Here is a 26,953-nt window from a genome sequence, read left to right as displayed (position 1 = left end):
CAAAAATAGCTCTTGGTCTTATGTGATCTTATTGAATATGCTTTACCTATCATACAGTAGTGCTCATAAGTTTACATACCCTAGCAGAATTTGTGATTCTTTGGCCATTTTTCAGAGAATATGAATGATAATACAAAAACTTTTCTTTCACTTGTGGCTAGTGGTTGGGTAAGCCATTTATTATCAAACAAATGTGTTTTCTCTTTTTAAATCATACTAAAAACAGAAACTATTCCAATGACCCTGATCTAAAGTTTATATACCCTAGTTCTTAATCCTCTGTATTTGCCCATTTTACATGAACATGAAAAAAAAATCTGTAATTTAACAGAATTTTCACTGTTTATTTTACAGATTTTTCCTGTATTTTTAAGATACAGGAAATTATCAATGAAATTACAAAAATAGACTGTGATTTTACATGTCAAATGTAAAATAACATGAAAAAGATGTAACTGTGAATAACCATAAAATTTCCATTTTTTAAAAGAAATGTTTTCTTTTTTCACAGAAAAATACAGTTAAAATACATTTTCAAATGTATCGTAATTTCACAAATATTTCTTTTCTATTCATGAGATTAAACTGTTAATTTAAAGTTTAATACTGTAAAAAAAAAAAATAAGAAAATGAGATAAAAATTTGTTCTGTAAGTTTAACAAGACTTGTTTTTTAATTGACGAATGTCTTGTGTAATTACGGGAGGTTTCACAACAATAATAATAATAATACCGTTTTATTTACAGTTTGTTTGTTTGTTTGTTTTTTACAGTGATAAACAAATTGAATTCTTTTATTGTAGTTGTGGATGAGGCACTTTATTTTCTCAGATGGTAAAGCTGCCCATTCTTTTTGGCAAAACACCTTCAGTTCCTTTAAGATTTGGGGTTTTCTTGCATGAACTGCATGTTTGAGCCCTACTTATGATAATATTCAGGTTCCCCCTTTTATCCTGCACACAGTATTTCACTTGCTGCTGTATTAGATTGTGCAGGTTTATTTCCATGTCTTTCAACCATCATACACTAACTTAATTTTCTGGAGATAAATAATTAACCTGCCACTATAAAGACTGGATGAACAGCTATTGTTGTCCAAAGCCAGTTTTACTGCAGGTGGAGGGTATGTTCAAGGCATGGTGGAGCAGGCAGCCAACTCAGCCACCAACAAACCCTAATCTTTAACTTTTCCCATCAAACTCTCCAGTTTCCCACATTCCACAAGTGGTAAGTGCAGTGTGTGTGTGTGTGTGTGTGTGTGTGTGTGTGTGTGTGTGTGTGTGTGTGTTTGAGAGAGAGAGAGAGAGAGAGAGAGAGAGAGAGAGAGAGAGAGAGAGAGAGAGTGTGTAGGAGGAGTGTGTCTGGGAGGGCTGCACTCTGACCCTCTGAGAACAGCTGCATTAGTCCATGAGTCTGTGTTCTGCACCAGGACGGACCGGTACAGGTGGTTTTCACACGGATCTCTCCGACCTTCACTAGATTATCGACTATAGATTATAGATTCGATTATAGATTATCGACTAATGAGTCGACGCACTGATACCATGGAACTGGGGGCTTGCACCAAAAACCCGGGCTTCCAAGATGTAGAAGACGACGGTCCCCCTTCTGATCCCTGCAGACCAGACCCCGCAGACAAGCAGGACTCCATCGGGGTCAGGCTGGACCCGGACGCAGCGGAGGAGTACACGCAGATTAAACCGTACGCCGGGATGCCCAAGGAGGTCCTGCTGCTGTACTCCACCCAGGCCCGGTACAGGGTGCCCCGTGAGATCCTGTTCTGGCTGATCGTGGCCTGCACCCTGGTCCTGGTGGCCTTGACCATCACGGTGATCGCCTTGTCTCCACGGTGTCTGAGCTGGTGGCAGATATCCCCAGTGTACCAGGTCTACCCACGGTCCTTCAAGGACTCCGACGGAGATGGGGTTGGGGATCTTAAAGGTAACATAATAATAATAATAATAATAATAATAATAATAATAATAATAATAATAATAATAATGATAATAATAATAATAATAATAATAATAATAATAATAATAATAATAAGTGTATTTATTTGTATATGTATTTCCATATTTTTTTGGACATAACATCGCTGAACCCAGACCTGACCAACTAACCCCAGATCATAGCACTGCCCCCACAGGCTTGTACTGTAGGCACTAGGTATGATGGGTAATCACTTCACTCCTGATGCACCCATGGCTCTGAAACAGGGTCAATCTGGACTCATCAGACCACATGGACTCTTTCCACTGAAACACAGTCTAATCTTTATGCTTTCTACAAACTGGTGGTTGTTTAAGAAATGAGAAGCTACAGTTAACGACAAGTAACTGCTTCAATTAGGGTTAAAAAAAAAAAACTGAAACATGTTAATCACTGCCATAATTATCCAGTGGGAGTATCTTTTGGCTTTGCTGTGTATAAATAGACGACAAATATTATCTATTTTGGTGTATGAATTGAAATTAAAATTAATAAATTTTTTCTTACCACCTGATAAATCTATCTTAACCTTTGCATCTAATAGAAATGATACTCTAAGCTATCGTTATATACTATAAACTGCACTATATGGACAGAAATATAGGGAAATATCACACCTAGAGCTGGTAGGACTTCCCATTCCTGCTGACTTGAAATTTCTTATCATGAAAAAAATGATGTCAGTTGGTGTCAGTAAAAATCACAATAAATGTCTAAACAATATATATATTTAATATTTAAGTAAAAAGGATGATTTTTCCACCCCAAATGGGTTCTTGTGGTTTAAAGCGATTACACATGGTCTACAGGTAAAATGCCCCTAGAGTAAAAGTAGCTAATCTTTACCAAAATTGAGTCACTTATAAAGAAAAATTCAGTCAAAATGCTAGTTGACTGGAGTTTCCAAGACACAGTCTCGGATTAAAACGTGAAACTGAAAAGTTGTGAGAATGGGTTTTACTCAAAATGAATGTTTGTCTCAGATCTACTTCAGATCACTGTCTGCACATTACAGTACATTCATTTTTCAGGTTGTTTTTACTGGAACATTTATAAATCTAGTGTATAAATGTACATAAACCAATATAGATGTAATAACACTTTATCATATATGTTGAAAACATCAACTAACCAACGCTTTCGTCATTTGTTTTCCTATTTATATTATTAAAGTGTATAAGATTTAGCACATTTAATATCAGAGGCAAATAATTTCTAAAAAAAAAAAATTGTAGACCAGCGTTATTTGTGATCAGAACAGGTGGAAGGTGGAACATTTAAAACAAATACAGTAAAAAACAGTACTAAGAAATCAATGTTGAGTAAGCATTTTTTGAGGATTTCAGATGACAATGTAAAGGTATTTATTACAATATCAATGTTATCATGCCATTTTTCATGATAGCTTTGTAGCTCAGTCCTCTGTTAGTAATGAAATACCTGAGTTCAGTGTGGCAGTACTTTTGTCCATGTAGTGTATGTACCAGGTATGTAATGGGGCCCAGGTCACAACCCCCATTCAGCCAGTGGCATCATTAATGCCTCCAATAACTGACATTTAAGAAACAAGTGATATGCTGATCAAATGAAAACAATATAACAAGAGAGCCGAACATAATCTCCTTTTATGATTATTTTATCAGACTGTTATTCTCTAATTTAACTTAGTATTTGACAGTTACACATTAATACTCTGATAACATTTTGAAGGGTTTAAATATTGGATCGTTCAAATTGTGTTTATCATAGTTTTATTTACATTAAATGCACATTATAACATGGTCTCTATATTATGATGAGTATAAGTGAATATTTTGTTCCAACCATATAAATTGTATGAACAACATTTGGAATAGCTGGGCTTTACAAATGACAGTGGGAATCTAAGTAAACAGAAATGTATTTCTTTATGAATTAGGAAATTTTTGGAGGTACTTGTAGTCATAGGGTGGGAGACATGTATCATTCCAGTACATGAACTTCCAGTGATGTTATCAGAACTGCTGAAATACAGAACATACACCCACTTGTACACCTTTGGTGACATCTGGCAGTAACAATTCTTTTGAGGAAGTAATATTTTTTAGCAACATTGGATCATAGTATTACTCCATTTTTAATAAGCAGACTGGCAAAGTTCAATGCAAGGTAATAATGTTAGAAGGAAAGGCTGTCATGTTTTCTTTTTTCGAAGTGGCAACTGTGGCAAGAAATATCAGTTTGTCTATTACCACAGAGCCAATCAGCACCCGCGTTATATCATATCTAGACTGGTAACTTGTTACAGCCTGAAAAGTACCAAGGCAATCAGATAGCAAATAGACACCATAAAACAACATATAGAACATTTAGAGCAATTATTCCTATTCTATACTATATACTGTCTCTAATTTGTTGTTTCTTCCATCAATTGCCACAGTACTGTGGTAGCAAAATGCACAAAAGAATGCATTGAAGTATATGCCATTTATCACCACAGTACTGTGGCAACAAAAGCTAATGAGTTCATGTAACAGTATCCATGACTGGCTCTAGTACAAATGCTAATATTTGATTGGCTCTGTGGCAATAGACAAACCCATATTTCATGCCACAGTACTGTGGCAGTAGCCATTGCCTTTCTTTTTTTTTTGATCAAGGTCTTTTTTTATGAAGATTTTGATAAGTATAAATTCAAGTACATTTACTATACAAGCATTTTTCCTTTTAACCTCCCCGAAACATTACAAATTTCAGAGGAAAAATGAATGAAAAAAAACAGCCAGAAAGTTAGAGAGGAACATATAAACATACACAAATACATATCACAAATACACCTATACTTGTACACTACACTCTACAAATGAATCTCATCCATGTTCATAGTTTCAAAGTGAGCTAAGAGAGGTTGCCAGGCCTCAGAGAACTTCTGAACTGACCCTTTGACAATATAGCAAATCTTTTCCAGTTGGACATACATGACGTCTTTCACCCAGTGACCACACTTTGGTATTTTCTTTGAATGAATTAGAGCTTTTAATTCTTCACCTCACCTCGAGTCAACTCCACTAATGAGAGCACCAGATTTAAAACCGTTTTCACCTCTTTTTGCTATGTAACCAGTGTTTGTTGTTTCTGGGTTGGCAGGCATCCAAGAGCAGCTGGATCATTTCCAGTATCTGAACATTAAATCAGTGTGGATCAGTCCCTTTTACCGCTCTCCTATGAAGGATTTTGGCTACGATGTGGAAGACTTCATGGACATCGACCCTCTGTTTGGAACCATGCACGACTTTGAAAACCTCCTGGCTGAAATGCACCAGAGAGGTCTGTGCTTGTGTGTGAAAATACCCAAAGTGATGATTGGTTATTGTTTATGCATGTTTAGGAGAAAGTTTATGTTCTTTTTTTTTTCCAGGTATGAAGATGATCATGGATTTTATCCCCAACCACACCAGCGACCAACACCGCTGGTTCAATCTGAGCCGGACCGGACATCCACAATATAAGGATTACTACATCTGGACTGACTGTAATGCATCTGACCCAAAGCCGAATAACTGGGTTTGTACACCGAGGGTCACCACAGTTGCCTGTTTTTGTTTATTCTTGCCTTGGTCCATTTTTCATTTGGATATTTTTCTTTTCCTCTTTGTTCCTTGCCTTCCTTTTCATCAGGTGAGTGTGTTTGGAAACTCATCATGGACTTACGATGATGTTAGGGGCCAGTGCTACCTCCACCAGTTTCTCAAAGAGCAACCAGACCTGAACTTTAGAAACCCAAATGTCCGTGAAGAGATGATGGTAAGAATGTATGATTGAGAGTAAAGAACAAGGGCAACAACATGCACAGCCCTATAGCAGTGCAATATGCTGAGTGCCCCCCAAAAAAACAAAAAACAAAAAATCAACCCCAGCAGAAGGATCTACACAACGTCTCACTCATGTTTGAGTTTTTGATTAAGTTTTAATACAAGCCTAGTACTGGAGCTGTGCTGTTGTTGCACATGGTATCTTACAAAACATTCAGTTCTTATCTATGGTAACAGTGAGTGATGTTCACTGATTAACTACTAACTTCACCAAGTTAACCCTTGTGTTAAACACAAGACAAAGTACAACACAGATAATAACCCAGATAACAGCACACACAAAGGGTTATTATCTGTGATTATACTCAATTATAATCATCTCTTGCATTTCGGCACTCAAACCTCCTTTAGTACATTTTTGTGTGGTGTTATGGTCATTCTGTATGGTTCTTGAAAATTTTTTAGGATGTCATTCGCTTCTGGTTGGAGAAGGGAGTGGATGGGTTCCGCATGGACGCTGTGAAGCACATCCTGGAGGCTGCGCATTTGAGAGATGAACCACAAGTCGACCCAAAAAAGCCTCCTGTGAGTATCTACAAGGCCGCACAATTAGTTTAGTGCACTTTGAGACATGACATGCACAGCTTGGCCGTTATAGAGATTCATTCCACTGTCAGAAGAACAAAAAATATATAAATTAATTTCACCATGTATATAATGAAAGCTTAATATATGATTAATTTTGCTCCATGATTTCTTCAATATAAGAAATGATCAGTATTCATTAAAGTACTGCAGAATTTACAGTTGTTGTATAAACTGCAACACAGTTAGCACAATTAAATATATGCCAGAAATTTAACAAGATTTCCCTTTCAAAACAAAAATGCAAGTTGTACAAACCAGTGTTTTAATCATTACTTGAAAAAAATGTCTGTGCAGTGTTTTGACTGTTAATACACATAGTTAATAGTGGTCCCCTTTCAATACACACACCACCGCGCTCTGTTCGATGTTTCAGTCATGTTTACAGTTTGGTGGTATATGAAAAATTCATACAGGGTACAGGAAATTGAAACCCTCCACTATGTCATGTATCGTTAATTTGTTGAAATTAAAAACACAACAGAAACACAAAGAAGAAAACAAAGGAAAAAAAATGTGCAGGTGAGATTAGAAAACACCTACAAGCTTATAGAAGGAAAATGAAGAAGTACAAATACCACTAAAGTAACCAACAAATGACCAAAATAAAGATGCAAGAGTGGATCATTTTCAGTTGGTTGTGATACCATAATGCTCAAGTGACAGTATATGTGGTTTTGAGTTCTGTTGTGGTTCATGCAGTGTGACTTGAAGGTGTGTGATATTGAAACGCTAGGAAGCAATAAAACATTACACAATTTATTTTATACCTTGTTTGGCACCTCAATGGATCTTCCAGTATTCCAGATAAAATCAAAGACCATCAACACACATTTATGTTTTTACAAGCATCAAATCAATGGTCAGCTGCTGTTATTTTTATGTCTCATTTCCATTTTTAACCGTTAGGTGTCATTTCATAAAAACTGCAAATACAAACATTATATCTGTGTTATGGAAAATCTCATTCTATTGTGTTTTCCTCTTGGGACTCACAGTTCAGTTTAGTTAACAATTTATGAGAATACTGCTGTAAAAGTCAGTTCCAGAGCTGTATTGTGGTTATGTTTTATTGATTTACATAATATGTGACATGTCAGAGTCCAGATTTTAACAATCGGGATGATAAAAGCAACATTGTGGGCAGAAAAAGCTACACTCCACTTTCCTAGAACAAACATAATGAGCAGCTGAGTGGGAGAGTTCATACTGTACATGCTGTATCATTCGTCGTTTAGTGTTGCAATGTCTCAATGTCAGGTTCATTTTATAAAATACTGCTCTTTTAAATCACACGGCAGAGCAGAGGGTTAAGGCTGATAAGAAAGCAGTTTGTTTCTCAGAGACTGAAGTTATTTCTCACGGTGGAAAGATTAGTCGAAAAACGGCATATTTTAGTGGATTAGTAAAATCACTGGGATTTACTTACTCGCTGCAGAATAAAACCAAAATACTGAGACCAACTCTTACACTTAGTGCTTACCCTATTAGACTGAACACTATTTTTAAGAAATAAACCACCCCAAGCTGTAATTTACAGGGATTTTTCACAAAAGAATGTATTGTAAGTATAGAGTTTAGTTTTAGAAGGTATGTGATTATTGTGAAACATCAAACACCTTCAAATCTGAGCTGGCTCATTTACACAGAAGTCAGCAACTCACTCTGTGTCAGGTCACAGGGTTTAAAATCTTACTGTTACACTGAATTCCTGGCAGTTCTGGGCTGAATTATCCACTCATGGCATTTAATCAGCTCTGTAGTTGGCACCACTCCTCTTCTCAGTAATGCTAGACCGTGAATTCAGTCATGCTTCGGTCCTCGTTATTGGAATATATGAGTTCTTCCAAAGTTTCCTCTGGGTTCTTCCCACATATAAACACATACATGTTAAGAAATACGATCTAGGAATACTATGTTTGTCCTTGAGTGGGTACTAGCATTTGCAGTGGCCATAGAGAAGGTGTTGTTACAACAGGCCCAGTGGGTCACATTTCCACCCAGATATGTCTTAACAAAGAGACCCTTATTATACTTTTTCTTCCTGTGTCTCTAACACTTTTATATCTTTGTTGATGCTACATCAGTCTATGGGGTCCTGAGTATAACATAAAAAGTGAGTCCTCTCTTTACCTGCTCTCAAGGGGGACTGGAACCAAGCATTTTTCAGTCAAAAATTATAGTGATTTATTTACACAAATAGGAAGAATGATATTAGAGTGTGCACTGCTAAAACAACAAATGAAGCAAACTACTTTATCTGATGAAAGACTGAACTACAGGGCTCTTATCTCACTCATCAAACATTAAAAGGAAAAAAAGCAACAAATCCAACAGCATCACATGCCTTACTACTACCATGGTAAATTAGAAAATCTAATTATTTACATTATATTACAGAGGGTTGCCCTCTTTATTAAGATCATTCTGGTCACAGGGTCTCATAGTGGCTCACATCCCACATGAAGTGACCTTGAGTCCTTTGGTGCATGTGACCCCTTCTTTGATGCATCATCTCTAATAAAGGCAAATATTTATATATACACTGGTCAGAATGTCTGGAGTTTGGTGTAGATCTTATGGTGAGAATGTTGGCTTGATGTCCCCACTACCATAGTCTGAAGACCCAGACCACCCTAAAGAGACAAAAATATCAGTATATGAGTATATGGGGGGGGGGGGGGGTGTTAGGATAATTCCTCTGATTTTGTGAAAAAAAAAAAAAAATACAATAATACAAGTCAACTTTCATTTTTGGTGTAGGAACAGTTTAATGTAAAATGATTTCAGACACTCCTATTGTGGACCGTACCATTTTTAAACTACATTAGCTAACTTCTTAGCAAGATAAGCCAAGTCTGTATTTAAACCAAGCTTATTCCATTTTTGTGATGTAAAATCTATAATAATTTTTCATGGAGATAAACTCGGTTTGTTTCTATTCTCATTTTATTGTGAACGGTCAGTGTCAGTGAATGTTGTGCAAGTTTATATGCCACATGAACTAGTTCAAAGTTCAGTTCATACATGAATAAAATAAATTCACGTTCATAATTCATTTCAATTGAGAACTAGTTAACGTTCAGTTCATTTAACATTTTTTTAAGTGCAGAAAAACCAAGTATTTCTGTGCTTTATCTTTCCATATAAACCCTCTTCATATTATTGCCCATCACCACTATCCCCAACTATTGTGAATATTATTTACACCTGTTTCATTTATCACAGCTAAGGCAGTAAGCCCATCTCCAGGTGCATATCCAGCAGGAAATGTAAAGTTCAATAAAAGCATTAGGCCTAAATTCTGACAAAAATGAACTGGAAGTGCAGCAAACACATTTCAGGACAATCCCATTTAATTGTATTTGTTTACTCAACTTAATTTGGAGTTAATTGGGCTACAACAATAGTTTTTTTTATCAGGAGTACAAATTCAGGTGTATGAGTTTTAGCCACATGAATTCAGAAGACCCAACACACTGGTAGAACTGATTTCTGCCTGTAAAACAAAGGGGTGATTACGGTAAGAAGCACACCCTCTACCCATCATTTTCCTGACAATAAAGAGAGGCTATGATGATTCTATTCCTGTAGCTCTATTATAGCTGTTACATAATTAAGCCTGTTCAATTACACACCCTTGAAACTCTAACTTTGGAATTGTTTTCAGTTGACTGAACTTGAGCTGAATTGAGCTGTTTGTATATGTATTACTTGCACTAGTAAGTAGTATTGTATTTCAGTGCACTAAACTCCTAACTTTTTGGATAGTAGATATTGTAGCCCACTGACTCATTTTGTCGCTTGTCTTGGCCTTGAGTGTGTGTTAGACTCCCTTATCTTACACTTTAACATTAATTGTGGTGGCGAGTGTGGCTATTCATATTGATGTGGTAGTGGATTAAGATGGTCATAGAAGAAGTGTAGGTTGTACCCCGCAATTATGGAGGGGTAATTCACACTCTGCCCAATACCCCACCTCTCATTCAGGAAAAACTGTTAACGTCATACATTTGAACACTCCAGGAGTCTATAACATCTGAGTGGGATCTGTATCATGACTACACCACCAGTCAGTTGGGCCTTCATGACCTGCTGAGGGAGTGGAGGGCGGCGATGGATGTCTACAGCCGAGAGCCTGGCAGATACAGGTACAGAGCTTCAGCTACAGTCAGCTGTTACTGGAACCAATGTTACTGGAAGTACAATTAAATGTATGTATGTGTTGATGGTTTACTTGCCACATACTGGTTTATAGTTTTATCATCTGCTGTACTTTAGCTTTTATCATCTTGTTTATTTTTTAAAATGTACTTTTCATGTTCTTACATTTTTCTCTTTTGTATGGTGCATTACTTATGTATAATAGCACTTTGAGTCATGTTTAATTCCCTACTCCAATGTCTTTATATCAAATTAGTGTTTGTACAGGAATTGTGTGATTCTATATTCTTTTTTCTCTATGGATAAGTTTACTTAAAGTGCAAAGGTGTGATTCAAATCCCTCTAATGTCAGTCATGCATTCTGTCATTATACTACTTCTAGCCCTTAGATTGAAAGTAAACATCATAGCCAACATTCATCAAACGTCTTTCTGAATTCTAGGTTCATGGTGACAGAGTCATATGATTACCAGGAGATAGAGAAGACTATGATGTACTACGGCACCCCACAGGTCAAAGAGAGTGACTTCCCCTTTAACTTCTACCTGCTGGATTTACCTCAGAACACCAGTGGCCTGTGGGTTAAACATCTAGTCCACCTCTGGATAGCTAACATGCCAAAGGGACGATGGCCCAACTGGGTGGTGAGCAAAAATAAATGCCACTGATAAGAGCAGAGTCTAGAATACAATATGTGCAAAGGTCTTAGGCCACCTCTAAGTTTTTTTTTTGTTTTTTTTTTTGAGGGTTGAGATGAACATATATATTTATTTCTCATTCTCCTTTCTTCAGATACAACAAGAAAATAGAGGAAATATATGCACAGGCTTAAAAAAGACACAAAAAAACCTCAACTAAATGTGTTCTAAAGGTTAAAGTCACTATTTAGTGTGACCCCTGACCCCATGACATGAAGCAGCACAGTTAGAAACATGTGTTGAATGAAACCTGGTATAAAACATCAGAAAATTAATGCAATAAATCTAATGTCTGAACAAAACAGTTTTAGACACGTTACGTGCACAAGGAGGTCACACTCAATACAACCACTTTGGTTTATAGAAGCTGTTTTTTCTCTGAAACTTTTGTTTTTAATAATGTAAATACTTCCCATATATCCAGATTGTATCTTAATACAGAGACTGAGAAATGCTTATGTGTGGCCAGTAGAACTTTACTAAAATAACAAATCTAATGTTGGCCCAGGACTTTTACACAGTACTGTAGAAGACCAGTCCATGGTCAGTCATACTCTAATGCTTCACTTAAAAAAGATGTTCCATTCTTTCATTCTGCTTATCCACCAATATTTGATCACATCATTGTTATGGACATTCAGGACAATGCAATTAATTTACCATTCACTAATTTATCATGCTAACACAGGGTATTGACCTGCCTTCACCGTCCATAACATTTCTTTCAACTTCTGTGTTACAAGGTTGGGAACCATGACAGGCCTCGCATCGGTTCCAGTGCTGGCCCCACTTATGTTCGTGTCATCAACATGCTGCTGCTGACCCTACCAGGAACGCCCACCACCTACTACGGTGAAGAGATTGGCATGGAGAACATCAATGTCACACAGAGCCAGATACAAGACCCGGCTGGAAAATATAATGCAGTAAGTATAGTTGAATGTAGTGTAAAACGGTTAAGTACGCGACAGAAGAAAGAGGAGACAACAGCCTAGTTTAGTTGTTAGTGCATTACAAAACAGTAGAAAGCATTTGCATGGAGTGTACACAAATTAGGTGTAACTAAATGTTTACCTACTGTTTTTCTTCCATATCCTCCTGAGAGCCAACAATACAGTGTGTCACAGCTTTACTTGAAAACAAAACAAACAAACAAAAAAAAAGAGTAAACAAAAAGCAAAAACCCTGTCCACTGCAAAGGACATTCCATTAAAAATGGACATGAAAAACTGTTGCACATGCTGTTTCCAATCAAGGCAATTATTTAATGAAAAAAAAAGCCTAAATTTTTACTTTGCTGGGTCTCAGGAGGATGTAAAAACAAAGGCAAAAAGCAAAATGTAGAAACACAAACTTTGTCCAATACATTCATTGCAGAGTGCCAGTCGGGATCCCCAAAGGTCACCAATGCAGTGGAGTGAAGACATTAATGCAGGTTTTAACAGCAAAACCAACATCACCTGGCTGCCTTTACATCCTGACTACAAAACCGTCAATGTTGAGGTACAGGAGACTCCTCTCCAGCTCCTTGTTTTGTTTGAAGTCAAACGTAAGCCTACATTTGCTTTCTCTTCTAGATCCAGAAGAAAGATGAAAGCTCTGTCCTGGCTCAGTACCGTTACCTAAACACCCTGCGTGAGTCGGAGCTCATCCTCCAACGCGGCTGGTTCTGCTACATCCATGCTGATGCCAGCATCTTCTCTTATCTCAGAGAGATGGACGGGCTTAACAAAGCTTTCCTGGTAGTGCTGAACTTTGGTCAAGACTCTGTCATCACAGATCTCTCCTCTGTTCAGGAGTTACCAGATCAGTTGAAGGTGGTGATGAGTACAAACCAGATCAACAATGGAAAGATTCTGCAAAAGTCTCGTATCCAGACTGAAGCAGGGGAGGGTTTGTTGATTCAGTTCCACACCAATACCCGGTTTAACCCCATCCACTCCGAGCAGTGCTACATCTCTGAGAAGGCCTGCTATTTAGGGGTCATGGACATACTTTATAAATGCTAAAATAAAAACACCAAAGATTAAGATAAATAAATCTTTACCGCTGTTGAGAATTTCTTTGTCGGTTCATGAGATTATATTATCTAATAAAATGATGACTGCAGTTACACTATTGCCTTGCTTCCTTGTACTGTTCACAGTCATTGTGTCCGGCTGCCTCTTGTAGCTGTAATGTTGGAACTGTAGAAGTTTGGTTGACTGGCATTTAACTCTTGATGACATGGCTATCTTTTCCTCTTACGTGGAATCCGAGGCAGGTCCAGGTCCAGCTCTGTATATAGAAAAGCCAGTTCAAAGGCAGCCTGTGTGAGAAAACCAGACATGGACTCTCAGTATGTATCCATTAACATCATTAACTAGTGCTGCAGATGTGAGGAAATTATAGGGTTGGCTTTGAAGTAGAAATTTCATCATATACATCTACGGATGTTTTTTTAATCAGCTGCAGTAGGTATAGATCTCAGTTGGTATGCTCTTTATCTCAGTGACCTGTATCCTTTCAAATCCAATCGAGCTGTTTTACCTCCTCCACCATCACATCAAAGTCTTCTGGCCCGAGGTGATTTGCTCCAGGCCGGACATTCAGAACGATGTTTGGTGCTCGTTCACTCTCTAAAAAGGAGGAAAAAGCCAGTGTCAAAATGAGAGGAAAAGAAGAGGTGTTCTGGTGTTTCAAACTTCCCCTCAGACATTCCTCTTATCTCGATGTATGCCTACTATCTCTTTTTCCCTTCTCTCGTTGTCCACTTGCCCCAAATCCTCTCTATCTCTCCTGAGTCTATCTTTCCTCCTCTTTTATTCATTCGTGCTTCCATCTGATATTGCCAGCCTTCCCTCTCAGCCCCCTCTATATTATCCCCCGACCCCGTCTCTGTGGTACTGGCTGTTTCACAAGTGCGGTCTTGACCTTGACAGCTCCCAGTTTGTGGTGTCTAATCTCTTGCTCTGATACATTATCTCTTTGCCATGCTAATAGGGCTGCCCTCCCGTCTGCACATGTCTATGCCATCAGCACTTTATCAAAGGCTCTGGAGAACAGACGGAGATTAGGGAGACATATACACACATACACAGACACTTAAGATGCCATGTGTATGTATGAACAACAAAAAATGAGAGCGGTAGAGAGAGAATGTGTGCACCTGGAACAGGAAGCGTGACTGTGATATGAGAGAGAGAGTAGTGTAAGGAGGAGTACCACCAATGTGGTGAAGAGAGATTATAAGTGAGAGGGAGAAAGAGCCCGTCTAAGGGGAAATAAGAGTAATTAGCAGACTCACATATATATATATATATATATATATATATATATATATATATATATATATATATATATATTTTTTTTTTTTTTTTTTTTTAAGCACATACACACAGTAGAGTACAAGGTGACCCGAGCTTTACTTTGGTCATGAACTTGGTGTTAGCACTTTCCCCAGATACACTGCTATATTTCTGTTACTGCTGCCTCTCCAGACACATGCACTAACAATACTACTGAGAGTTGACCCTAAACAAAGAAAACCTTGTGGCTAATGTACAAAAATGTGGAGAAAAGACAATAATCTGTGTTAGAATGCAGAAAAACACTTCAACAGCGATGTTTGTGGTGCAGCACTTACCTGATATTTGGTGCATAGAGAAGTGAGCGTGAATGGCTGTTTGTATCTTCTCAGTGTATCTGATGATCCCAGTCAAAGGCGCTCTGGTATCACCGCTGTAAGCTGTCAGCAACATGGACGGGTACTTCTATCTCACACATGCACAAGAACACATACACTCACACAATCAAAAGTCTTACATTTTATACATATGATTTCCAATACTGTGCCTATCAAAAGCTATTTAACCATGAAAAAAATGCACATCCTATTTGCAAGCCATAAAATGCAATTAAAAGAGTTTGACCTGTTACCCAGCTCTAGCTATGTTTCTATCAACAAATCATTATTATTAATATTATTATTAAGCATATTTCTATTTTTTTATTACTTTAGATAAAATTTCAAAAAGCAACACAAGACTGGTCAAACACAGTAATTAACAAAGTAAGTAATTCGCAACAGCACAAAACAAAAATGTACAAAATGAAATAAACAATTGTCTCGTACATGGACGTGAAAATCTGTTCAGTCATATACACGATGTCTACATGAGTCCAAGTTACAGCTCAATCCCAGAGATTCCAATGGTTTCATCCGCTTCTGCAGAAAAACATTAGCCTTTCCATCTATATAATATCATAGTCTTTTTGAAGTTAAAACTTCCAAGATCATTGAATTCCATATGGAGGCAGAGGGAGGTTCATCTTTGACCCATTTCACCACAATAGCTTTTCTGGCCAACAAAAAGTGACTGAGTAACTTATTCTAAGTGTCAAGAACATCTCCAAGCAAACATACTGGCACTTGTTTACCTATTGCTTTACTCATATTTTCACATGCTTCCCTCCACAAAGTCTAAATTATGTTACACTCCCACAGACAATGAAGCCTCGTATGAATTTGAATTTTACATTTAGGACAGTTTGGCAGAAGTTTTATATTTACTATACATATATGATGAACAAGGTTATAATAGTTTTGGATTTTTCATTACAGTTTAGTTTTGACTTTTTTTCCCTCTAATTCAGTTAGTTTTAATTCGTTTTTAGAACAGGTTTGTTAGTTTAGTTTATTAGCTTTCGTTTTTTTCTAAGTGATTAATTTCAGTATTGGTTTTAGTTTTTTCATATCTTATATCTTCCTCGCTGTCATATTCACATAAATCCCATAAAGGACTCTGCTGCTTTCTCTCAACTTTAGTCTGAATGTTTCCAGGTAGAGTGAGGACAAGAAGCCGAGTCTAAACGACAAGTGACAAGAAGTGACGGACCATCAAGTGCCATATGGCACCACCAGCTACAATAGCTAGAGGAAAATAAATCGATTTCATAACAATCCGACATTGACAAAGACGAAAACAAGGGGAATTTTATCCATAATTGTTATACGTTTTAGTTAGTTTAGAAAGCACACAATACAGTTTCAGTTAGTTATTGTTTTTTCTTTTAATTATAATTTTTATTCATTTCAGTTAACGAAAAGATTTTTTCAATTCTAGTTTTCATCATTTCGTTAGTTTTCATTAATGATAATAACCTTGATGATGAAATGTAAATATTATATTTGTATATTTTGAGTGTTATATTATAAAAGAAGAACTAAAACAACTTGCTTAATGTTTACATAACAGTTTACACACTTGCTTGAGGTACTTTTTTACTTTGAGTTAATGTGAGATGGAAACACCTTTTACAAATTCTTTTCCATTGTAGGGAATATGTAACTCAAGTGATGGTTCAACTTGTTCAGACTTCTGCAGTGTGATATAAATACTATCAAACAAAAAAATATTAAAAATACACAAAGGAGAAATGCATCTGAAGCCAAATATTGGACATTATATTCATATTAAAAGTGATTATTGACCAGAACACTGTGTAAAAGTACATCTAAAGCGATTGCAAATGGCAGCTGAGTTGGACAGATATAAATGCATTCCAGAAGAACGATCTGGGTGCTGATGAAGACAAATTTCATTATCTATTCAGCTGTCCCTTGTATAGTGACTTAAAGAATTATGTATTTGTAAAGATTCAAATGAAGAATCCTGATTTATTTTAGTTGTCTGATACTGAAATGTTACATTTGGCTTTTTAATGCGTAGACTTTTGTTTTAGCAAGATTCATAGTGGAAACCTGGCAGCTGAGACAGAGGACAGTCTATCCAATGTAACGAGACACATTTTATGTAAACTGAATGCGATGAAATGCATTTTTTTTTTTGAATCTGCGGCACTGTATATAATGAGCTGTCATGTGGTTATCCAAGTTTAGTTGTCTTCTAAGCCCATATGGACTGGGCACCAGAAAGGCACAGGACACTTGCATAAACATTTAATTAATCAATCCGGAGAAGACATAGAGCCAAAGTAGCATAACTCAATGTTTTCTTTTTTGCAGCATCGCAACAGTCTTCTTCAAATTCCCTTGATAATATTATGGACACACAGTGCTAAGTACTGTCTGATTTGGTGTTATAAAGAAAGAGGGATATGTAACATTATATTAAAATGTATCTCTAAATGAGGACTGATGCATTCACATACATCTTAGCCATAAATATGTGAAGTCTTGAATAATAATGATCATATTACCGCAAAGACTATGTTTTTCCTGTTTTCTTTCTGTCCTCCGTACCTGAGGAGTAATGTTGTGAACAGGACAGTAGGAGGAAATGGCTCGTCTGTGAGATGGATTTCCTACTGGATCCCCCCATTCCTCTCTGTCCTCCAGGGTGAGAGGCAGGTTGGGATCTTCCATCGTTCCCAACACATCCAAGAAAGGAGCCTAAATACAAGAGAAAACATCATGGGATATTTGTGTGTTTATGTTTGCATTTTATATACATACATATTATTACATGTACACATTATATACATTATGTCCCATACAATGATGCAGTGGGTTTGTCCTTTAAGCCAGCAGGTCTCAGCTGGTCTCACTTTGGGACCTGCATTTTCCACTGGTCATAAAGTTGTGACCCACTTTTAGACAATTCCAACCGAGCACATTTATTATTTTTTCCAAAATAGGCTGGTAAGGCACAATTACTATGTCATAATGAGCGTTTTCCCCTCCGAAATATACAAACATTTGCATCCCTGCATTCAGAGCCCATTACTCTTAATAATAAACTGAGAGAACATCACAGCTGGTTGCTGTTGATTCTTAAGAATATGAATAAATTAACATCACGACAGCATAAACGACACAAAACAAATGAAGCCTACAAAATTGTCTCTTCACTTAACACACACTTGTGGAAGCTGTTTCTGTTTTACATGATTGATATTTTTGTATGAGCAATTGGAGTTTGTTTATTCATATTTAACACACTGAGGGTCATATTTGTGCAAGAACTTTTTGCCTACGAACGCAACTGTTGCTGTTCCCGTGGCAACAACCAATGTCTCTTTGCGCAAGTTTGTCCAACTAGGTATGTCACCAGATACACAGAGATTTAGAAGTGATTTATTTTTATCACATACTCCCCTTAACTAATAAAGACCCAGTGCTACTTCTGTGGCAGTTCCCAGATAAATTTCTCTCTAGATTTCCCCTTTAGTGATTTATCACTATTTATTATAATATTATCCTCTGTATTTTGCGTTTTTTTTTTTTTTTTCAGTGAAAATCATGTATTTTCCTGTATTCAATTTACTGATCCTGGAGATGTTCATTAAAGCTCTGATTAAAGTTGAGGGTTATTATATCAGAAACAGAGAAAACTGAAGAAAAAGTGATTTTCTCAGCAAATATATCATTAACTGAACATAAAACAAGCGTCTCCATCCACCGTCATTGATCAAACTCCATGGGTTTTACTGGTGAATCAATGTTGTAGAAGATAACAGTGTTTCCATGTTCACTACAGAGCCTCTCAATGTCCACATGGGTCATATCTGATGATCATGACAAGATGCAAAACTGCATTTTACACCAATTATTTACATGGATTGATAGAATTAGTGGATCAGCAGTTATTAAACATTTTGTATCAGTAGATGATTTTGGCTGCTGATGGATGTTTGGGTCTTCATGCATTGAAGTATTGAGACAGTGACTCCCAGGTATTTGAAGCAACAGGAAGCAATACTTAAACTACTTCAACGCTAACATAAATACAAACCTCCTTATTTATTCATTGACTTACTTGCAGTGTGACGGCCTTCACCATGTGCGGGTGCCTGTTGCACATCGCCCCTACTGGCACAGCCCCAGCACTGCAGGCAGTCAGAGCAGTGAGTGAGGGTGAGGAGACCCCTGAAGTGAAGAGGTGGAGGAGACAGGCTGCCAGATCCTCTACCCCTCTGTGTTTCCCCTCAGAACAAGCCTGTCTGTACCAAGAAAGACCCCGCTCTCCTCCACCCCTGAAAGATGGAAATACAAAGTGGAGTGATAGAGCTCAGTTATGTTATTTAAGATTGTTATGACTTTAAAATAAACTGTCGAAGTGTAAAATGTGTGAGATGTTCATGCTGTTGTAGAGTATTCCCCAAGACTTACTGATACTTACAAAGTTAATTATTTTCTTCTTATTATTTCCCGCTTTGTAAAGCCACAGGTTAGATAAAAAACAACATAATATGGCATTTCAGTGCATTTCAAGGAGTAATTATTGGATGCTTCAGAATCTTATGGGGTGAAATTATGGAACGGTATAGATGTGGAGTTAAAACAATATTCAAATATACTTGAATTTAAACAAAGGCATAAAGATAATGATTTTGGGGACCAAAATGTTTAAATATGGGTGGGTTTTCTTCTTTTTACCCTTTGGGGGTGAGGGAAGAAAAAAACAATATTGCGGAGGGTATTTTACTACCTGCGCCAGGAGGTATTGTGATCACTTTGCTTTGTGTGCATGCATGCGTGTTTGTTTGTTTGTTAGCAAGGTAACTCAAAAAGTTATGGACGGATTTTCATGACATTTTCAGGAAATGTTGATACTGGCACAAGGATGAAATGATTAATTTTTTTTTTTTTGGGGTGGGGGGATCTGTCTTGGTGGAGGTCTGCGCTCTCCGAGTGCTTTTCTTATTTTATTTATTTATTATTACTATTTTTTTGTTCTTTTTTTCTCTTCCTCTGGTGGGATGGTCATTGTTTTGGTGAGGTTGTGAGTAACTATGTAATTGTCGCTGCAAGTAATAATAACGTCAGGAGGTTAAAATGTTGTAATATATGATTTAGGGAAAAGGGGGTGGGAACAAATCAGTGTTTACTTCTTCCCACTCATAAAAATGTATTAAGTATTTCTTTTGTATAATAGGATACATTTCCTTTTTTTTTTGCTTTGGTTGTTTTCTGATGATAATTTTCTTCGTATTTGCTTTGTTGGTGGTTGTGTTGTGACTTGTGTCTCATGTGTCTGAAATAAAATTCGTTCATACAAAGTAATGTCCCACCTGATGTGACAGTAGGCCAGAGCCCATCCCTGCTCCAACAGCAGCCTTTTTTCTGGGGAGAATTCCATATTAAGATCCCTGCCGTAAGCTCCATAAACATGGACAAGGAGTGGTGCTTTATTCAAACACTCCGTAGGTGCTGCATGAAACAGAGTCACAGGCACCAAGGTACCATCCTGTGGTGGGTGGGAGACACAAAAACTAGATTAAGACTGGCGGAGAAGAAGGCACTTGCATTAATTTTAGACATTTGCAGCTCAGGTGCATAAAAAAACTACTGAATACTAGGAGCTGTATACCAAAAAATATGCAATCATTTTACTGGCCAACATCATTTTAGTGTATGCATATGTTCCAGGTATCAAATGCTCTTACTTTACTGCGAGCATCCAAGTGTGAGGTGATAAAATTGCCTTGCATCTCTGGGAAGCTCCCGTCCTCTGTGCCTGATAAAACAAACCCATCCTCAGGGTACAGACAGCACTGAACTGGGGGGTGAACTGGGGATGAGATCAGGAACTCCAGCACACTGTGCTCCTCTGCTAAGCCTAGTTTGTTTGTTTCAATAGCACAGGCCCAGGAGGGGAGCTTTGGAGTAGAAATAAGGGGTATATATAAGGCAAAAAAGGAAATAAAAGCAGAAAAAAAGAGACACACATTAGCCCTGGCTCAGTTGCTGAGTTTAAGGTAAAGTGAACAATATAAACAAGAAACAAAATGGAAAATACAAGAATACAAGCAAAGAGTGATCCACCAGTGGGAAAGAATTCAAACAATTTACTGTCATTCTGACCTGTATAGAGTATACTTCTTTTGACTGGGTCAGGGGGATCACATTCAGGACTGTTTTGCCAGCTGGGGTTCTTACAGTCAACACACAGTAGTCTCCAACCACGTCCATGTCTCTGACTGCAGTACCAGCAGCAGGAACAAACAAAGGCACCCAGGACACAATGGACGGCTCTGAAAGAGGAGCCTGCACCACCTAGGACAACACAGAGAGGGGTAATAGTCATGTTCATACAATGATGCTTCAGAAAATAAGAAAAAAAATGTAGTGAAAAAAAGTATATATATATATATATATATATATATATGAAAACCCCATGTGAAAGGAGGCCAGTAGAGCCATGTCTACAAATTCTATTTCTATGCAATTCATGTAACTTTATATAAACAATGAAAATACAGTATCTTACATGCAAGATGGCTTCTGTTTGAAGGTTTAGAAATGACACTCTCTAAGCAACTGTGCAGTGTGTGCTGCAGTATTCAGGCTGATATGTGTTTTAATGGGTAACCAATATTTTCTGAGGGCCAATACCAGTGATTAGTAATCCAGGAAACTAACAGCTGGTATGTGGAAAGGATATAATACATTTACAGTAAAAGTGAAACTCGTGAAATTTGTGGATCTACTACACAAAGCTATGTTCAAATGCTATTAATCATATATTTTAATAAAAAAGAGAACAATTCAATAAGCAGGATTTCTTATAATCTTCCTGGAAATTTCACGAAGAAGTAAATTCGTAAAAATGGATAAATAAAATTGTATTTTTTAGTAATAGCTTTTTTAGTAACTTTTATAAAGTAAGAAAAATAAACCAGAAGTGAAATTTGAGTCTCAAGAGAACAGAGAACACCACGGCCAAAACAGTATATTTTAAATTGAAAATTAAATTAATTAAAATAACAATACTGACAGTTGTTTAATACTGATGACTAGGTCTGATAAGTGTCTAGATATGACTGTGCCATGTTAATAAAGGCATTTTAATGTTTAAAGAGAGAGCCTTGGATTTTTCTTCCAGTTTGGTATCTACTTTATGAATCCCTTTTTCCAAAGAGCACCGCGAACAAACTCTTTTTTGGTCCGGGAAGCATTCCTTCCCATGAATTTCCCATGAAACAGTTGTTTAATACTGATGACTAGGTCTGATAAGCGACCAGGAGAACCCATGTTTGTTTCTGTACATATGTGTGTATAGTATAAACTGTACCTGATATTCTTTCCGAGGGCCTGTGTTGGTCAGTATGATCAGCCGGCCTTTCCAGTGCTCAACGTGGTACAGAAGTTCATGCTGACGTGGCTGAATCAGGCGCGGTTCTAAACTCTGTGTAGTTTTATCAATTAGCAGCACCTCTGAACTGGTCCTGCTGTTGCAGTTGATGCTTAGAATCTGTTGATCTCTAGAAAGGGCAACCTCCACAAACACACTGAGGAAGAGGTGATGTTCGAATCAGAGACTGAAGGAAAGGGCAGACAGTTAAAATGCCACATTAGTCTTTTACCAACACTTACTCAGGCTGTGGCTCCTCAAACACTGAGGTGATCCTGCTTCCACTGTGGGTCAGGTCCAAGCGAAACACTTTGCTGCATCGCAGACGCTCCAGAGTTGTGTAAAACAAGACATCATCTGTTGCCCACTCTTTGCCCAAAACATACACACAAATATGGTCCATAAATATTGTGAATATTGCTCTTTTGTTGATTTCTCATATTGGTGTTAATTATATAAATCCTACCAAAGCTATAAACATTGTCCAGTGTCAGTGTGACATGTGGGTGATCAAGAGACAGGAAATTTCCTTCTTCAAGCTTTACGATCACACATCTGGGTGGATATAGCACATTAACTGCAGAATTAGACAGCAACTGCAGAAACACAAAATCTGAAAACTGTAGAACAAACTGCCCAAGACAGAAAATACTATACATTTAATTCTGTTCACCTTGGCTCCTCTCTGAGACAAGTCTTCACTGTGGCTGCAAGATACTTCTCCTGTGGGGATAAACGCATTCTCTGGATGTGCCACTGAACTCGTTGCTCCCTTTCTGGTCCTCCTCCCCATTGTGAGAACTGTCCCAGATCTAGCACCTGCTCTGGTTTTTGCTCATCTACAACCAGGGAGAGTAAACTAAATCATTCACAAAAATAGGACTGTCTACATGATGCATTGCAGAAAACCATATGCAAAAACGGCAGAATTACTGTGTATCAGAGCAAGGTGGTAGACTTTAACACTTAATGGCTCGTCTTTGGTTTGTCTCCAGTCATCTACACTTTGTTTTCTTCTTCTTCATTTCTTCTTCTTATGTATGTTTTGCTTTTCAAGAATTCAACAGTTTAACTATAAACATGATTTGCTCACTCTGTCTTTTGTCGATTCTGTAGATGCCGTCGCCATCAATGAAATACTCATGGCACCTTCCATAGACCTGTTCCAAAAGAAATCAGAGTGAACCGTGAAAATATTGTAACACTGAAAATCTTTCCAGATGGCAACAGCTTGATGAGTGTCATTTGAGCCACATGCAAAGATGGACACACACTGGGTTTGTGTTAGTGTTTGAGTGGTAGCTTTACGCATAAAGTAACACAAAAAACTACAAATGAGTAAATTCTTGGAATCCTCTACATTTAACACTCCAAGTTAAGGTCAAACTTTATTATTCCATAAATTTAGCGGAAAGAAAAAGCTTACCAGTGAATAATTATGTGTTTTAGAGAACCTCTGATATGTTGCCTTCAGTTTCCTGTTGAAATATCTCTGTAAGTCCTTGTACCTCTCAAGTCCAGAAGTAGGATTATAAATTGAGGAATCTGAAGTGTTCTGTGAAAACAAACAAACAAATTAAAAAAGAAAACCCAAAAACCTCACACAAAAACATACTTAATAATTGATGATTTTATTTGTAAGAGTGTAGTAACCTTAGCTCCCTAGTTTCAAGGTGTGTACTCCTAAAGTGATGTAACCAATTAACCTCGGGGTTGGTGATATAACATCCTGTTGCAATCTGTTGCACCAGTTCTGCACATAAATAGACCTGTTTACTACTGAACCTCATCCTTTTAGGGTACGTTCTCTAAACACTGAGATTTTTACAACCAAAAAAACCTTCTAATAGTGACATAACTACTACTAATATGTGAATTAATTTCCTTTATTAAAACAGAGACGGCGTTCTCTAAGGGTTTATAAACACTGACCAAAGCCATGAGGAATGCAGTGAAGCTGTAAAAGATGAAAGAAGATTAAAATGACAAAAGAAGCAACAAGATGGAATTGATGTAACAAAATGGACTTTTGTAAAATATGTAAAATTATTAAAATGATGTCAAAGATGTGACAACACTGGAATGAAGTAACAACATTTAAAAGACATAAGAAGACAAAAACATCATAGAAGACTTTGACAGACAGTTCTTTGAAATTGGTTGAGTCAGTAAAAACATAGATCAATGACAACTCATCTACGGTACATTCATTTGCTTATCCATGCAGTTGAGGTCCCTAACCTCAACTGCATGCTCTGAAATGAAAATTTGTGGAAACCAGGAATTGATGCTGATATGTTTAAAATGATGTATGGTATCATTCAGCACTAACATTCTTTAAGTCAAGATCAAGTGTGAACTTATCACATAAAACCACAGTGGCTTGATCATAAGGTAGTAGTGAAAAACAGGAATTTGTGATGCATCTTAGATTAAACCATATATTCAATCCCTATGAGTTATGCACAGGGACATAAGTTTCTACTGAAAGTCAGCTTAGATGTGTATGTGGGCAGCCATGGCCTAGAAGGTTGGCGAAGTGGCTTGTGCCCTTGGCACTTGCAAGGCACTTAATCCTCCATTTGCTCCCCAGGTGCCTGACATGGTAGCCCACTGCTCCTAGTCTGCAGTCTGTGGTGTGGTCTTGCTTGTTCAGCTAGTGATAGGTTAAATGCAGAGGTTCACATGTGTTGCATGTCCACATGTATAATGACAAATAAAGATTCTTAATTAATGTGACATCTACTCATGTCAATAATTAATGAAATTATTGTAATGCATATATAACCCCTTGGACTTGAATAGCTGAAACATGCTGCATCATAAATGTTGGTGTTTTTGGATGATTTTAGGGATACTGAAACTGGCTGAAGGTTAGAATAGGCCACAACACATTGTGACCAGGACCGATAGATTCTGTTTATCAAATGTGTCAGGGAAGTCATATTTCATGTTAGCAATACCACAGGCTTCTGCTTCTGTCGTATTTTTATTGGTGGAGAGGACAAATATAAAGTACATACTCTCAATACTGAAGTAGATGAAATTTAGACCTGTAATCATACATTTGTGGAACATCATTTAAGGATAAGATTTGTGCCTTTACTATCAAGTATTACCCTGGTCTACAAGTAAAATGCCTCCAAAAAAAAAAAAAAAAAAAAAAAAAAAGAACAGTAAAACTTCACCAGGTTTGAGTCACTGCTAAAGAAAAAAAGTGACAAATGCTGGGTTGACTATAGTTTCCAAGATACTTTCTTGGGCCAACATGTGAAATTCTGAGAATTAATGAGAGAAGGGCTTCTACTCAAAAGAAATGTTTACCTCAGAGCTACTTCAAAACACTGTCTGTATATTACAATACATTCACTTTACAGGTTCTTTCTAGTGGGAGATTAATAAATCTATCTATTGTATAAATGTATGTAAACCAATATATATCAGATGTCAGATGTTTGTGGATTGGGGTGTTCGATAATGTGCGGCTGCTATACGACATTTCATTTATTCATTCATGTGCAGAGTTACAAAATTATCTAACTCAATTGTACAAGTCTTGGACAATCCCCAGATGAGTTCTGCAAGGTTTGCATCTAAAATGTGGTCTCACTGACGATCGAGCCTTTATGTGTAACTAACATATGGATTTATGCTGTTTCTTTTTTTTTTTTTTTATTAAGTATGCTTTTACGTTATCCTGTGGACCTACTTTTTGAGTCCTTAATAAAGCTTGAATGAATGAATGAATATGTGTAATAACACATACATTGAAAACATCAGCTAATCAGCACTTTTGTCATTTGTTTTCCAAATCATCTTCTTAAAGTATGTAAAATATAGCTCATTTCATCTCTGAAGCAGATTATTTCTAAATAATTGTAGACCAGTGTTACCGGCCTCACTGATCACACACATTATCATAACTTATTCTATTCGCATTACCTACAGATGGTCAGTGTTTCATTCCACACACCCTTACTGCTCCTGGTTTACAAGAGCAGTTTTGTCAATGTGGTGTAAAGACACCGTTTTTCAATAGTTAATGACCTGACCTCGGGTAATCTACACCGAGGCGAAGGTGAGTAAAAACAACATGCTTAACCGAATACCCTTACCGACAAGTTATATCGCTGGACAGAGAGGAAGAGCCATGTTACCCGTTTGCAGAGGGCAAGCTCCCAGATTCGTAACCGACACGGTGTAAAGAAACGACTAGATGCAGATTTTAAAGCGGTGAAGACAGCCATTAACGAGCATCTAAGCTAACCTGAGAGACCTAATTACAATTCAGGGTGTTAGTTAGCAATGACAGCGCCTCATAAATATACAGCCATAGCCAGGATTGTCAACACCGAATGCTGAAAATAACCACTGAGTAATCATTTTCTTGTCATTTCGCTTCTTCTACGGGTGATTATTTCACCGTTTGACAGTTTTCGATCCAATTCCACACACGTGCATAATTTCCTAAACAAAGCCCGCTGTTGATGACGTAACAGCACCAGCAGGCTAAAATAATCAAACTGACACATGCGCAGTTGCTGATTTGTAACTGAAAACCAGCAACATCTTTATCGGTAATTGAT

General features: G+C 37.3%; 2 protein-coding genes across 2 annotated transcripts; one reads left to right on the top strand and one right to left on the bottom strand.

Annotated features, from left to right (window-relative positions):
• The first annotated feature begins 1,370 nt into the window (after positions 1-1,370).
• Positions 1,371-13,402, top strand: slc3a1 (solute carrier family 3 member 1). Its single transcript, XM_030156803.1, has 11 exons — positions 1,371-1,484; positions 1,523-1,940; positions 5,118-5,297; positions 5,389-5,534; positions 5,649-5,774; positions 6,248-6,367; positions 10,454-10,578; positions 11,034-11,235; positions 12,033-12,215; positions 12,667-12,792; positions 12,867-13,402. The coding sequence occupies exons 2-11, from the start codon at positions 1,523-1,525 to the stop codon at positions 13,296-13,298; spliced, it is 2,058 nt and encodes a 685-aa protein (XP_030012663.1). The 5' UTR covers positions 1,371-1,484; the 3' UTR covers positions 13,299-13,402.
• A 59-nt stretch (positions 13,403-13,461) lies between these two features.
• On the bottom strand, positions 13,462-26,860 carry prepl (prolyl endopeptidase like). The gene is made up of 15 exons (XM_030156802.1): positions 26,483-26,860; positions 23,794-23,922; positions 23,461-23,527; positions 23,041-23,206; positions 22,834-22,922; positions 22,610-22,736; positions 22,308-22,524; positions 21,098-21,289; positions 20,680-20,892; positions 20,305-20,480; positions 19,050-19,266; positions 17,534-17,683; positions 14,915-15,041; positions 13,819-13,907; positions 13,462-13,597 (listed from the first exon to the last, which is right to left on the bottom strand). The coding sequence occupies exons 1-15, from the start codon at positions 26,612-26,614 to the stop codon at positions 13,520-13,522; spliced, it is 2,169 nt and encodes a 722-aa protein (XP_030012662.1). The 5' UTR covers positions 26,615-26,860; the 3' UTR covers positions 13,462-13,519.
• Positions 26,861-26,953: the final 93 nt, after the last annotated feature.

The sequence above is a fragment of the Sphaeramia orbicularis genome, chromosome 15, assembly GCF_902148855.1.
Source record: "Sphaeramia orbicularis chromosome 15, fSphaOr1.1, whole genome shotgun sequence".
Classification (NCBI taxonomy): Eukaryota; Metazoa; Chordata; class Actinopteri; order Kurtiformes; family Apogonidae; genus Sphaeramia; species Sphaeramia orbicularis.
This window is presented reverse-complemented; position numbering and strand designations above follow the sequence as displayed.